General features: G+C 35.8%; 1 protein-coding gene across 1 annotated transcript in view; it reads left to right on the top strand.

Moving 5' to 3' along the window:
- The window catches only part of LOC119522157 (serine/threonine-protein kinase WNK3-like), a 185,664-nt gene that overhangs the window by 126,925 nt on the left and 43,495 nt on the right, over nucleotides 1-15,244 (top strand). The window contains exons 9-13 of the mRNA XM_037820811.1: nucleotides 10,361-10,425; nucleotides 11,290-11,437; nucleotides 12,806-12,922; nucleotides 14,598-14,753; nucleotides 14,835-14,886. Of these exons, the coding sequence (XP_037676739.1) occupies nucleotides 10,361-10,425; nucleotides 11,290-11,437; nucleotides 12,806-12,922; nucleotides 14,598-14,753; nucleotides 14,835-14,886 (538 nt within the window). The remainder of the gene's footprint in view (nucleotides 1-10,360; nucleotides 10,426-11,289; nucleotides 11,438-12,805; nucleotides 12,923-14,597; nucleotides 14,754-14,834; nucleotides 14,887-15,244) is intronic.

The following is a 15,244-nucleotide window of genomic DNA, read 5'->3' as shown; positions in this document are numbered from 1 at the left end:
TATACATTCCCATCTAACCTCCAACTTTCCTTCTGGTAACATACGTGACTCTGTGCTTACCCTTTCCACCACCTTTACACACCTTTCTGCACTGCTGGTTATTCTCACAACATGCTACCATCACCCCTGTCCATTTCCAAATGTTTAAGTTCACCCTAGTTGAACATTCTTCTCATACTACACTACTGCTCCCCATTCTTTAGTCTCATTCTATATCCTGGTAACTTATATTTCATGTCTATGAGTTTACATATTATAATTAGTTCATATCAGTGAGACCCTGCAATATTTGCCTTTATGTGTCTGTCTTATTTCACTCAATATAGTGCCCTCAGGGTTTCTTCATCAACCCATTTCTTTTAAGATGGTTTTGTTCACACACCATACATTCCGTCCTACATAAACAATCTTTGGTTCCCTGTATAGTCACGAATTTATGTATTCAGAACCATCGCCACTATCTGTATAAGGACATCTCCATTTCTTCCCGAAAGAAGGAGGAAGAGTCAAAGAAGGCAGAGAGACAAAAGAAAAAGAAGAGAGAGAGAGAGAGAGAGAGAGAGAGAGAGAGAGAGAGAGAAACAACAACAAAGAAAACAAAATTTGACAGCTAGGCTGTGAATTTTCTCAGCCACTGGATTATTGCCTTTTGTCTCAGAGCTCTCTTAGTTCTGCTCTTGTCTTGACCTGCCCAAATTGCAAGTCTTTGAGGCTTTCTGTATTGGGCTTCTTAGAGTAATTGTTTTAGAAAAAGAAAAAAAAGATTAAAAAAAGGGCCCTCCTTGCAGATCTAATGGGTTATTGAAATGCTAAGAGACAAAGCAATTAGGGCCATTAAGGAAAAGTCCAGGGGGCAGAGAGATCAGTTTTTCTTCGGGATTTGCAAATGAGCCTCAGGGCCTGAGCTCTGCCCTTCCCCTTTCTATGTTCACCAGAACTCCAAAAAGCCTCCGCTTTTATTTTTGAGTTTGTCTTGCTGTTTTTTGCTACGCCTATCTCCTCTCTGCTGGGCTGGCTGCTCTCAGATTCTCTGGTGTCTGGTCTCAGTCTATGATTGGAGTTTGGATCAGTAGAATGAGTTTCCGATAAGAGCTGCCACTGCAGTTCTCCCTTCTCCTTCCCAGTGCTGATGGCCCCTCCTCCCATGGGACTGAGCCTGGCAGGGAGGGGCGCGGGTCCCCTGGCCGCAAAAACTTACACCTTTCGCTGATCTCAGCAGTTCGACGTGTTCATGGGTGTTGTATGAAGTATGCCCAAAGTCAAATTGCTCTGCGGTGTCCAGTCCACGCAGTTCCTGGCTTTCTACCTACTTTCCTGGAGGAGTAACTAAAACATACACCTCACCAATCCGCCATCTTGCCTCTTGCTTTTCCTTTTGTCCTAAAGTTCCCAGAGACGTTGTTTGTATTTTTTCATTCTTTTCTGTATCTGTTCTTTTGTGTGTAGGCTTCCAGGTGCTGTGTTCTCCAGTTCCTGAGTGTTTTCTTCTGCCTCTTGAGATCTACTGTTGTATGTTTCAATTGTGTCTTTCATCTCTTGCTTTGTGCCTTTCATTTCCATAGATTCTGCCAGTTGGTTTTTCGAACTTTCAGCTTCTACCTTAAGTATGCCCAGTGTTTTCATTATACAGTTCCTCTCTTTTGCCATATCTTTCCTGAGCTTTTTGAATTGACTTATTATTAGTTGTTTCAATTCCTGTATTTCAGTTGAGTGTAAGTTTGTTCCTTTGATTGGGCCATAACTTCGTTTTTCTTAGTGTAGGTTGTAGTTTTCTATTGTCTGGGCATGGTTTCCTTGGTTACCCCAATCAGGTTTTCCCAGACCAGAACGGGCTCAGGTCCCAGAAGGAAGAACTATTCATGTCCGGTTTCCCTGAGGGTGTGTCTTAGAAAATTGGTACACCCTGTGAGGCCTCAGATCATTGTACTTTTCTTTCCAGCAGGTGGTGCCTGTCAGCCTGTAACTCCAGACTTGTGTAAGGAGGTGTGGCCCGTGGCTGTTTTCCTCCAGGCTCTGGGGTCTGGTTCTGAATGGAAGGCAGGTAGTAGAGCTGGGCCCCACCCATTTCCACTTAGGAAAGATAACCCCCCTAGGGAGAGGTCACTAGCATTTGAATAGACTCTGCCTGTGCTGTCTCCACCCTTGTCTGGGTCAGAGCACTGGGAACTGAAAAGGGCTGAAGCTTTCTACACTTAGCCAAAACATAGACAGAAAACCCCCTTCAGGGCTAGTCCATGTCCACCCTCCAACTCTCCAAGGTCAGTCATCACCCAAAGCCTCTGTCTGCTTGTTGGGATTCGTAGCACATAGCGAGCAGTCCACATTTGTTAATTAACACCCCAGTTGGAGCTCAGCTGAGGTATATTCGCTTGTTGGGAGAGAGCTTCTCTCTAGCACCACGAGGCTGCTTTGCAGCTTGGGCTGTGGGCAGAAAGGGCTCCCGGCTTGGATCCGCAGTTTTTACTTACAGATTTTATGCTGCAATCTCAGGCATTCCTCCCAATTCAGGTTGGTGTATGATGAGGGGACAGTCAGGTTTTTACCCCTGCAGTTATTCCGGATTATTTACTAGTTGTTCCTGGTTGTCTATTAGTTGTTCTAGGGTGACTAACTAGCTACCACTCCTGTCTATGCTGCCATCTTAGATCTCATCTCTGTTAACTTTTATTACTTGGTTAAAGTGGGGCCTGTCAGCCTTCTCAACTGTGAAGTTGCCATTTTTCCCTTCTGGGGAGATATCTTGAGACTATGTAAATATCCCATTCCTTATCAAACTTCCATCCACTAGTTTTAGTATCCGTTGATGATTTTCTAACTCCATCATTCTTACATTTATAGTTGGCTTTTATCTCTCATTTATTTACTTATTTATTTTGGTATGGACTCATGGATCCTTATTTTCCTTAATAGGTTGTAATCTAATACTATCATTACTTATTTTTATTTTTAAAGTATCCCAGATTTGGTTAGTTGGGGCCCATTCAGGGTGGCTCTTGTGTCCTTTTGACATGTTCCCATCATGCATGAGCATTTCCTACATTCTGGCACAGGAAGATGTTCCAGGATCATGTTGCACTTTTCCCTGCCTCAGCCCTGGAATCAACCATTTCTCCATGAAGCCCAGGTTCCTTTAGTGGGGAATATAATTCAGAAATCAAAATCTGGGCACAGGGTGTGCTTGTTGCTACTTGGGAATCATTGTTTTTAGGATTCTCAGTGGAAAAACTAAGATGTGTTTGTGTATGTACATATGATATACATATATGATTTTACACATATGTGCGTGTGTGTATATATATACACATATATGCATACATATGTGTGTATCATCTATCTATCTATCTATCTATCTATCTATCTATCTATCTCCATTCAATCCTCCAGCTCACTTTGCTTTGGACTTCATGTTCTAAGAGAAATTTTTTTTGCTTTTGTTTTTTTGCCATGTATCTTGTGGTCACATTTTATTTGTCTCTTTCTCTCATATCCCACTTCAATCCATTAGCAAATCTTTTGGCTTTTTCTTTAAAATATAGCTCCAATCTGACTTCTCACCACTGTCATGCTGGTCTACTCTGTCTCTCAGCTGAATAATTATAGTAGATTCCTGGTTCTTCTTGATTCTGCCTTTGCTCCTTTATAGCCTTTCTCTCATTATGATGCTCTTAAAATGCAAGTCAGATCATATCTTGACTCTACTCAAAACCTCCAATTGCCGATCTTACTCATAGTAAAAGCCACAACACCATTCTTAATGGCGTGCAAGGCCCTACAGGATCCAGATTTCCTGCCCAACTCTCTGACCTCATATAGATTTTCTTTGGCTCTTGAGTGATGATTAAATCCTTTTACAGATCTACAGTTTGAGAGCAGGTGGATATACACAGCGACCAGTCCAATTTCTGTATCTTATTAGGCATTGGTATATTGTGGTTCTTCTGTTCTGAGGTGTGATTTTCTTTTACCCCCCATAATGAGTTTTATCATGCTCTGAAATAATCAGATACATTAATCACTACAATATCCAACATGCATGGGTACCAAAATTCTTGTCTGCATCCTTGCTGATTTGACTTTATATATAGGGATTCTACCTCCCTGAATGCCAACTGTCACAACCAGTCCCTTCCTTTTCATCTCCAATATGCATTCTCTCTGCTGCCAGTTTTTTAAAACAGTGTTTATTGGTCACTCCAGAGAGTTGGAGAAAACTTAGAGGGTTGAGACAAGATCAGAGCCTGATCAATTTGCTGGTTGGAGTGACCCTTAGCCACTTAATTGGGGGAAGATAATAAGGGAGAAGTATGAAGTATATGTTTCCATTCAGACGGGTTCTCTTTCATGAGGTTATTCCTGAGTATACCCTGGAGTGAACCCCAGGAAGATTTTTTTTTCCCTCAGTCCAGTTCTCTGCTTTATAATTAATGAAACTTCTGCTTGGTTTCTTTCACTCCCCTCCCCTCCCCTCCTTCCCCTCTTCTTTCCTGTCCTTTTTCCTTCCTTCCCTCTTCCCCTCCTTTTCTTCTTTGATGATTATAATGTACAACCAGGGAGGAGAACCACTGATTGGTGTTGGAGCAAGTAAAGAAAAAGGAAGGCTAGGCAACCAATAGAGTGTTGTGGATATGGTGTGAATAAGAAGTCTTTGTTCTTCAGCACTCTGTGGAATCATTTTTCCATTCATTCATTTATTCACTCACTCAATTTTGCTTCCATCATTAATAACCCCGGTTTACTCAATGTTAAATGAAGATAATACCTACTGCTTAATGTCATTGTAAGGGTTGAATTTAGTTAAATAATGTAGATAAAATACTTAGCACAGTACCTGGAACTTAATAAATGCTCAATAAATAGTTGTTGTTACTGTTAATAAAAACAAAAACAATAATAAAATGAGAACATTATAATAATGAAAGGTATTTCTTGAAAGGAAGATATTTATTGAACAGTTATTCCTGTACTACTTATTGAACAGCCATTCCTGGTTAGGCATTGAGAATGTTGCGATGAATCTTACAGATATGGTCTCTTTCTTCAAAGAGTTCACAGAATCATGGGGGAGAAAGATCTGGAAAAGAATTTGAGACATTGTTTTGTTTTAAGTGCCAAGATAGAAAGGAGGGAATGGTGTGGCTCAGGGACACCCAGGCCTACTTTTGTTTTTCATTTTGGCCTTGTGCACATTCTGCAAGAGGTGTCCAGAGGTGCTTTAGTTCCATTGGACTTTGCTAGCAAGTTCCTTTCCATCTAGTTATCAAAGTTTCGCAGGAGAAGTTATTGGTGCCTGTCTTTCATTTGGATTTGAAAGTGGGGAAAGATGAGCACAATTTACCATTTCCCAGTGCTCCTCTTCTCTCCCAACCTAGTCAACCCATACTGATAATTTTTCCTGGATAAATTAGTCTAGCTTCTAATTATAGATTAGATAAGTATCTCTTTAACATAATCACTATTTAAACATTAAGACTGAATACTTTAGCAAATAGTTTTTTTTTTTTTGCACACATAAGATTCAAGAGAATGTATCCAACTTAAATATTTGTATTCAAGAAACTTTAAAAGAATTATGTTGAGTCCCAGGAAGATGGAGTAGTAACATGGTTACTTGATGCAAAAATCTGGAGGCTTGGTTAGTATGTCAGCAATCTGGAATTATATTTTATAACCAGTTATAATTATTAATGCTACTTTAGTCCTCAGAATCATGGCTTTTTTTTATCTGATAGCTTCTAATTAAGTTTTGTCATAATATTTCTAAGAGTTTCAAAACTAATATTTACAAATAAGTGCTAGACCAGTTTTACAGATGTCTTTCAAATTTAATGAAATGTTTAATTTTTACTTTTGTCTAAAACTGCTATAATGTTGTACATTGAAATAATGGGGACCTGCCCTGAGATTACCAAACTTGAGAGCAGATAAGTTTGTTTGTACAAAATTGAGTTTATTTATTCTTATTCCCAAAGCAAGATGGATATAGGTAAGTTTGTTTAAAACCTTGGTGTGTGTTCTTCCAGAGCATTTTGTATGCACATACACACATGTAATTTTAGTGTAATCATATGATACATACTTATATAACATTTTTTTCACTTATGAGATTACCTTATATGTTTTAGCACATTTTTAAAGGGCTGTATCCTTCAGTATAGGTATACCATTATTTCATTAATTTTCTATCAGACAGATGTCTAATTTTTGTTCTGTTTGCAACTGTATACCATCTTATGAGGGACATTCTTGTAGCTAAACCTTTGTAAACGTTCTTAATTATTTCCTTAGAATAAACTTCTAGAGATGGAATTGCTCGGTGTTTTTTAGACTTTATATATATTGCCAAGTTGCCCTTTAGAAAAGTCTAGCCAGTTTACAGTCTCACCAGTTGTTTATGAAAGTACCCATTTTTCTTTATATTTAGTATTTGGTATCCTTTGAAAGTTTTAATTATAAAATGTATGTAATAACATTGCAAAAAATAAAAATGGGAAAAATCACCTAGAATGCTATTTCCCTAACATGGCAATAATTATAATATTTGTTATAATATTTCATGTTTTTTTCATATGCATAAATGGTTGTAATTATACATACAGTTTGAATTTTTTGTGATAATGTATGTATAACATAAAGTTTGTTACTTTAACCATTTCTAAGCATGCAACTCAATGGCATTAAATACATTTACATGTATGTTATGCTACTATGCTATCAACATCATCCATTACCAAAATTTTTTCATCATCCAAAACAGAAACTCTGTACCCATTAAGAAAGTACTCCCCCTTCCCCCAGCCCCTGGTAACCTCTAATCTACTTTCTGTCTCTATGAATTTGTTTATTCTACATATTTCATATAATTGGAATCTACAATATTTGTCCTTTTATGTCTGGCTTATTTTACTTAGCAAAATGTTTTCAAGATTCATCCATGTTGAATCATGCATCAGAACTTCATTCCTTTTTATGGCTGAATAATTGTCCATTGTGGGTATATACCACATTTTGTTTATCCATTCATCTGTCGATGGACACTTGGGTTGTTTCTATTTTCTGGCTATTGTGAATAATGCTGCAAGGAACATCAGTGTATAAATATCTGTTTGAGTCACTGCTTTCAGTTCTTTTGGGTATATACCTAGAAGTGGATTCACATAGAGTTTTACATTTCACTCTTTACATTCATTGTTAAGTATTTTTCCCTGCCTTTACTCAGCCTTCCCAATTCCAGTTTTTACTGGCTCCTTGATAGTGCAATAAGTATCCATATTTACCTTAACTCATCTTCTCTTCCTAGATAGCTAACTTGCTGCCAGTTTTTATTATGTATTATACTACAATAAGCACATAGAAATAACTACCATTTATTGAACATTTACTATGAAACAAGCATTATGCTATGGTTTTTTTTCCCTTTGTTTGGATTATTTCCTTAGGATTGATAACCAGAATTGGTAATATTTGATTATGAACATTTTCATGGCACAGACTTTCTTCCTATGTCACCTTTCTTTTCCTATTTCTTTCTACCTTGAAAGATTTGTTGGAAGCTGACTATGTACTAAGAGGCACTGAGAATGCAAAGATGAATCAGAGTCTTTGGAGTCAGACATTAAACATGTATGAAAAAGAGGGACATGATAAAAGGCAGTAGTGGAGGATGGATCTATTTGTCTACAATACACATTGTAGTATATACACTTTGAAGTATAGGGGAGCTATTTGTAGAAATTCTGTTTACCCCTAAATATTTCAGTATAAGAACAAGGAATTTTCTTAAATAACCACAATTCAATTACCAAGTTCAAGGAATTTAACATGAATATAACACTATTATCTGACCTATTGTCCATATTAAAATTTCACCAATTGTCAAAATAATATCATTTATGGAAATTTTCCTCCTTGATCCAGGATCTAATTGAAGATCATATATTGACTTTAATTGTCCTGTCTCTTTCATCTTCTTTAATCTGGTATATTTCCTCAGCCTTTCTTTGTCTTTCATGACTTTGGTATTTTTGAAGAATAAAGGCTAGTTATTTTATAGAATGTCCTTCAATTTGAGTTTGTCTGAAGTTTCCTCTCCTTCAGATTCAGGTTATGCACTTTTGGCCAGAATGCCATGTAGGTGATGTTGCATTCTTATTAGTGCATTATATTAGGAGGCAAGTATATGCTGTCAGTTTGTCCCAATATTGGACATGTTAACTTTGATTACTTGGTTAAGGTGGTACCTGCCAAGTTCCTCCTGTGTAAAGTTACCATTTTCCCCTTTGTAATTAATAAGTAATGTGTGAGGAGATACTTTGAAACTATGTAAATGTCCTGTTCCTCATCCAACTTTCACCCACTGGTGTTAGCCTCCATTGATGATTTTCTAACTATCATTCTGCCATGTATTTGTTAGTTGGCTTTGTACTGTAGCTAAGAACTTTTCCTTCCCCATTTATTTATTTATATCACTATGAATTCAAGGATTCTTATTTTATTCAATTGATTATATTTTGTTACTATCATTATTTATTTTGATACCCAAATTGTCCCAGACTTGAGCAGTGGGAGCCACTTCAAGCTGGCTCCTTTGTGCTTTTGATATGTGCCCATCAACTTTTTTTTCTGTATTCATTTTTTAATGCAACTTCATTGAGATATATTCACACACCATATAATCCATCCAAAGTATGCAATCACTGGCTCACAGTATCATCATATAGTTGTGCATTCATTGCCAAAATCAATTTTAGAACATTTTCATTACTCCAAAAGAAAGAAAATAAAAATAAAAAAGAACAGCCAAAACATCCCATACCCCCATCCCCCCCATTATTTATATATTTTTTGTCTTTATTTTATTACTCATCTGCTCCCCATCAACTTTTTATTTTTTTATTTTTTTATTTTTTAATCTTCATTTTATTGAGATATATTCACATACCATGCAGTCATACAAAACAAATCGTACATTCGATTGTTCACAGTACCATTACGTAGTTGTACATTCATCACCTAAATCAATCCCTGACACCTTCATTAGCACACACACAAAAATAACAAGAATAATAATTAAAGTAAAAAAGAGCAATTGAAGTAAAAAAGAACACTGGGTACCTTTGTCTGTTTGTTTGTTTGTTTCCTTCCCCTATTTTTCTACTCATCCATCCATAAACTAGACAAAGGGGAGTGTGGTCCTTCCCATCAACTTTTGAACACTTTTTAACTTTCTGGCATAACAAGATATTCCAGGTTCATCTTGAGCTTTTCCTGCCCCAGTGCTAGAATCAGCCATTTCTCCAAGGAACCGCCATCCTTTTTAGCAGAATGAGTGGTATTTAGAAACCAAGATATGACCTAAGGTATATGTTTTTTACAGCATCTCCAAGGCCATTTTGCTGTTTTTTTTGTTTGTTTTGTTTTGTTTCTGAAACCCACTGTAATAGAGGCCTCTTGTATGTAGGAGTTCTGTCCAGACATTTGCTAGATGGGCAAGATTGAGAAGGAGTTGAAATAGTCCTGGGAAATGGAGGACATAAGAAGAGTCACAGTATTTGGAAGAATCCAACTGTTCAGCGGAGCTACAATTCAATGTGGCTTTAAGCAGAGAAATTAGCCTGGAGAATCAGGCAGAGACCAGTTCATTGGGGACTTTATTTGCCATCCTAAGGAGCTTAACCTTACAGGAGATTAGAAGCCATCATAGAGTGTTTAAATGGGTAGGGAAATGATATGTTTTGGTAGATTTGCGTTTTAAAATCACTCTGTGCTGTCACCAGTGGCATTGCATAGAATGGATTAGATAAATGTTTAAAATTATTTTCCAAGAGGATTGGTATATGCTTTCTTAGCAGGTTTCAACTTTTCTCCTAGACGTTAGTGTTGCAGCTGCTGGATACTTGTGCCTCAGTGGAAGAGTTGGTGATGTTTAGTGAAAAGAGATGAGAGACAGAGAGACAGAGAGAGACTACACAGTACAGTGAAACTTGATTTGTTGATTTATCTTCTTGTGGAATGTCAGCAACTCTTCTGTAGTAGTTTTACAAGCAGGACTGGAAGCTGAATAGTAGTGTTCTCCATTGAAAAATAACACTAAAAATGCATAAAATAATGCTATCTTTTAAAATAAAAGTCTTGATGAATAAGAGTACTGCTATATTTTATTTTTCTTTATCTTTGGTGGTAACATCAATAATAGGATTAATATAGACATATAGACATTCAATAATATAGACATCCTATCTGGTTTGCATGGTAGCCAAAACATGAAATGCAGCAATCATGTTTTCTAAAATAGCAGCATATTTTATCTTTAGCTTGCATTTTGCAGTTATCATGACGAGTTTTATTTCTGTATCATTTATAGCCCATGTCACAGCCATTTGGAGTTGAACAACAAGCAGCTCTTCTAAAACAAGATTTAGTTCGAAGGCAAGTATCTATAAATTAATATCATGAGAATAATGAGTGTATGTTGAAGTATGTGCATTCTTTTGGTGCTTGATGCATCTTGACTACAGTAGCTTTTCTGTTCTTATATTTGTACGTATGTTTTAAAAACTGATATTTGCTTTTTTTATGACAGTTGGGATCATGTGGATTGTGAGATTACTGACCACTTTCTTGTTCTCTTTATTTATACTATTTTGTTCTTAGAAAAGTTTATAAGGATTAAAAAATGAAGTAAGAAATAATGTAATTTAGAGTAAAATTCAACCTAATATAATGAAATGTATCACAACTATATATATAATTGTATTATTATTTGGTAGTTGTAAACTAGTATTTTTCTCTATGTTGTTCAGACGGGGTAATTTCTGTTGTTCTGTCTTCAAGTTCATTGATTCTTTACTCTGTCTTATTCATTCTGCTTTGTGCCCATTCAGTGAGTTTTTTTATTTGTTGTATTTTTCAGTTCTGTAATTTCCATTTGGTTCTTTTTCATATCTTCTATTTCTTTTGTGAGATTTTCTATTTTTTTATTTGTTTCAAAAGTATTTGTAATTGTTCATTGAAGCATTTTGATGGGTTTAAAGCAGTTGCTTTAAAATTCTTGTCAGGTAATTCCAAAATCTGATTCATCTTGGTGTCGACATCTCATCCAAGTTGTGATTTTCCTGTGGTTTTTTTTTTTTTTTTTTTTTGGATGACAATTTTTAACTGTGTCCTAGACATTTTGGATGTTGCCATCAGGATTGTTAACTCTGATTTGGGTTAAATATTGGGCTTTGAGAATCACAGAATATTGCTTGCTCTGAGAAATTGAACAGAAGTTACTTTTTTAAAAATTACTAGCTTGAATCATGAGGCAGCAGCTGCAAAGGAAAATACCAATAGCATTGATAACCAAAGTGGAAATGGCAAACAGGATCGGATCAAACAGAGACGTGCTTCCTGTCCCCGACCAGAGAAGGGGCCTAAATTTCAGCTTACTGTACTGCAGGTCAGTGTGTAAATGTGGTTTGGTTTAGAGTGCCTGTAGAGATCTGGGTGGCCAGGGAGGGGCAATGTTGCTGAGGAAGTGGGTAAAGAATATTGTGAAAACCTCTCTAAAGTAACTTTTTGTCTATTAAAAAGTTTTTATCGTAAGTATTATGTGTTAATTGTTAAGCTTGGGAAATATAGGGGAACTATGAGAAAGAAAAAAATCACTTGAATCCCACCCACCACACAGAGATAGCTCCTATTAATATTCTAGTTTATTTTCTTTTTCTCTATGTATGTGTAGCATTTTACATTATTAAGTTTGTAACAGTACTACTGATAATAGTAGTGAAAATTCTTTTGTTCTGGGCACTCCAAATATTATACATTCATTTTATCATTTAATCTCCCAGTAACATGTATGGGAGGTCATAGTATACTTATCTTTACAAATGAGGATACTATAAATCAGAGAGGTAAAGTGATTTAAGGTCATTCAACTGGAAAGTGATAGAGCCAGAGCTGATCAGACTTTAAAGTCCTATCTTTAGCCAGTATGGTATATATTCAGATGGATGCTTAAACCTATATATAATTTTGTATCCTGCCTTTTTAAAAACTTAATGTAGTATGTATATGTTAAGTAATTTTTCAATAATGATATTTAAAATGGTTGTATTAGACAGTGTAATGTACAGAGGGATTATTATTTAACCATTTCTTCTGTTGTTCCTCATTTAAGTTCTTTCTGTCTCTCCATCTTTCTGCCAATCGGTCTTTTTTTCTAACTTTTTCTCTGTCTGTCTCTTTCTCTCTCTCTTTTTGTGTGTGTGTCTCTCTGCAGCAGACATCCTTGAATATAAATCTTTGCATATTTTCCCAATTATTTCTTTATGATAGAATTCTAGAAGTGGAATTAGTGGATCAAAGAGTAAGAAAAAATTTAAAATTTCTAAATATGTGCTGCTAGATTGCTGTCCACAAAGGTTGGATTTGTTTACATTTCTATTAGCGGTGTACCTTCTTTTGCTTAAAGAGTCAATTTGTGGGATTAAGAGATTTTGGAAAGGAATGACTGAATTTAGATCTTTGCATTACAGCTAGCTGCAGTGATGATTGTCATTTTTTAAAAAGTCATGTTCAGTTTTCTTTCCCATTAACACAGGATCACATTCCTAACTTATTTTTTTTTTCTGGGCAATTTGAGTTAGAATTGTCATAGCTGTTAAGGCAGTATCTTACAAAGGGAAAAACAGAATCTTTTTGAATTCTGAACCATTTAAACCATTTCCCCCATATATTGTATGTGAACTCAAGATGTTCCCTGCGTAATTTGCAAAGAGAAGACAATGACTTATTCCTAAACTGATGAAATGTTTGTGCCCAGGTGTCAACCTCTGGAGACAACATGGTAGAGTGTCAGCTGGAGACACACAACAACAAGATGGTCACCTTCAAGTTCGATGTTGACGGCGACGCTCCAGAGGATATTGCAGACTATATGGTAAGTATAATAAAACCAAACTATTTTCCCTTCCTCATTCTCTGCCTCCCCTGCCCCCAACTCTCCCTCCATTTAATCAGAGCCATTTTTTAGGGTTTTTAAATTTGTACAGAGCTAAATTAGTTATGATCAAGATTAAGTCAGTGTATCGCCTCTGGTTTCAGCATATTTATATGGAAAATATGAGCAGGTTTTATTAAGAGATGGTCTAGGTCAGTAGATTTTATCTCTTGCTGCATGAGGAATCACTTGGAGAGCTTTTTAAAAACTATTCTGTTGTTTGGGTCCATAATTAAATCAGAATCTCCGAAGGTTTGTAAAGCTCCCCAGGTGATTCTAATGTATTACCTGCTGATCTGACATATTACATATAGGTGCTCAAGTTATATTCATCATTTTATTTAGTTTTCATATTTTCTTTGAATTGTTAGGCTTAAGTTAGTATTTTTCCCCTTTTTTTGATGAGGATGGTGCTAGGGTGGCAGGAATAGTGTATAATGCTTTTATTTCTACCAATTTTCTTTGGATATGCATTTTTTTGCCAAGCAGAATTAAATGTTTTAAAAGTTAATCATTATGTCCGTTTTGACTTTTGTTTAACATAGTATTTTCTGAACTGTCTCTTCTTACATGTTTCTCAGGAATGTTTAAGCCAAATTAAAGGTGCTCTGGTCCATTATTTATCATCTTTGGAGATGTTTCATTTTGTGATTAGTGATTTAAAAGCTAACTTTACAAACTTTGGCATGTACATAACAATGGAATATTATTCAGCTATAAAAGGAAATGGAGTTCTGATCTATGCGACAATATGGATGAACCCTGAAGATATCATGTTGCATGAAATAAGCCAGACCCAAAAGGACAAATATTGCATGAACTCACTGATATGAAATATTAGAATAAACAGGTTCATAGAGTCCGAAACTAGAATACCAGGGACTGGGGTGGGGTTAGGAAATGGGGAATTAATGCTTAATTGGGACAGAGTTTCTGTTTGGGGTGATGGAAAAGTTTTGGTAATGGGTGGTTTGATGGTAGCGCAAAATTATGAATGTAATTAACATCACTGGATTATATGTTTGAATGTGGTTAAAAGGGGGAAATTTTAGGTTATATATATGTTACCACAATAAAAATTTTAAAAAAATGTAGGACTACAACACAGTGAACCTAATGTAAAATATGGACTATAGTTAATAGTACAATTATAATAATATTCTTTCATCTGTTGTATCAAAGATACCACACTAAGGCAGGTTAATGGTGGGGGGGAGTTATATGGGAAGTCTGTATTTTCTGCATGATTTTTCTGTAAACCTACAACTTCTCTAATAAAAATTATATTAAAAAAGGAAAAAAGCTAGTTTTAAATGAATATTGTCTCAGTTATGTCCTCCAAATAACAATCAATTTTTACATCACGAGATTTTTTTTAAGTACCGGTGTGTTCTATGATAGGTAGTGCCAGTCTGACAAGTGTCAGTGGTCTCAAAATAGAAAGAATAATGTATTATGTGGTATTTTATCGCTGACCTTTGTTAATTCTGTTGTGACATTTGGATCTAAATATTCAATTTTAATGTTTTTCTTTATGGTAGTTACCATTGGTAGAGTATTACAATTTTGAGAAAACTAAATTCATTCTTATAAATAGAGATCTCCTTTTTGTCAGGTTGAAGATAACTTTGTGCTGGAAAGTGAAAAGGAAAAATTTGTAGAAGAATTGAGGGCTATTGTTGGGCAAGCTCAGGAGATCCTTCATGTCCACTCTGCTGGAGAAAGAGCCATTGGAGTTGACTCCATTATCGTGGAATCCAACAGTAGCCAAGTAAGAGCAATTGTTTAACAAATAGGTCTTCTCGGATGCGTATCAGGAACTTCTTTATTTATCTATTCATTTTTAATTCAGACAGGATCATCTGAACAAGTACAGATAAATTCTGCAACCACTCAAACCAGCAGTAAGTATATTTAATAAAATTTACCATTTGGCTTTTGAAGCAAGACATTTGGAAACTTTAATTAACTCACCTTCATTGGGAAAGATGCTAGCCAAGAAAGCAATTTGATAAATGGTTAATGTAGGTTTTCCCACATATTGAAGGGACATTGTAGCCCAGAAGTAAGAAACCATTCTCCAGATTTCCTCCAAGTGCTGGTTCTTTATCTGATTAATTTATTTCTGAGTTGTCGTGTGGCATGACCAGGAAAGCAGTCATAGTACTAATGACCTTTAACAGCTTAATTATTTGAAACTTAATTGGTAAGGTTTTTCTCCCTGATATGAGATGGACAGAAACTTAACTAAAATTGTTATGT

This window comes from Choloepus didactylus, chromosome X, assembly GCF_015220235.1.
Source record: "Choloepus didactylus isolate mChoDid1 chromosome X, mChoDid1.pri, whole genome shotgun sequence".
Classification (NCBI taxonomy): domain Eukaryota; kingdom Metazoa; phylum Chordata; class Mammalia; order Pilosa; family Megalonychidae; genus Choloepus; species Choloepus didactylus.
The sequence above is the reverse complement of the archived record's forward strand: the minus strand, read 5'-3'. Positions and strand labels throughout refer to the sequence as shown.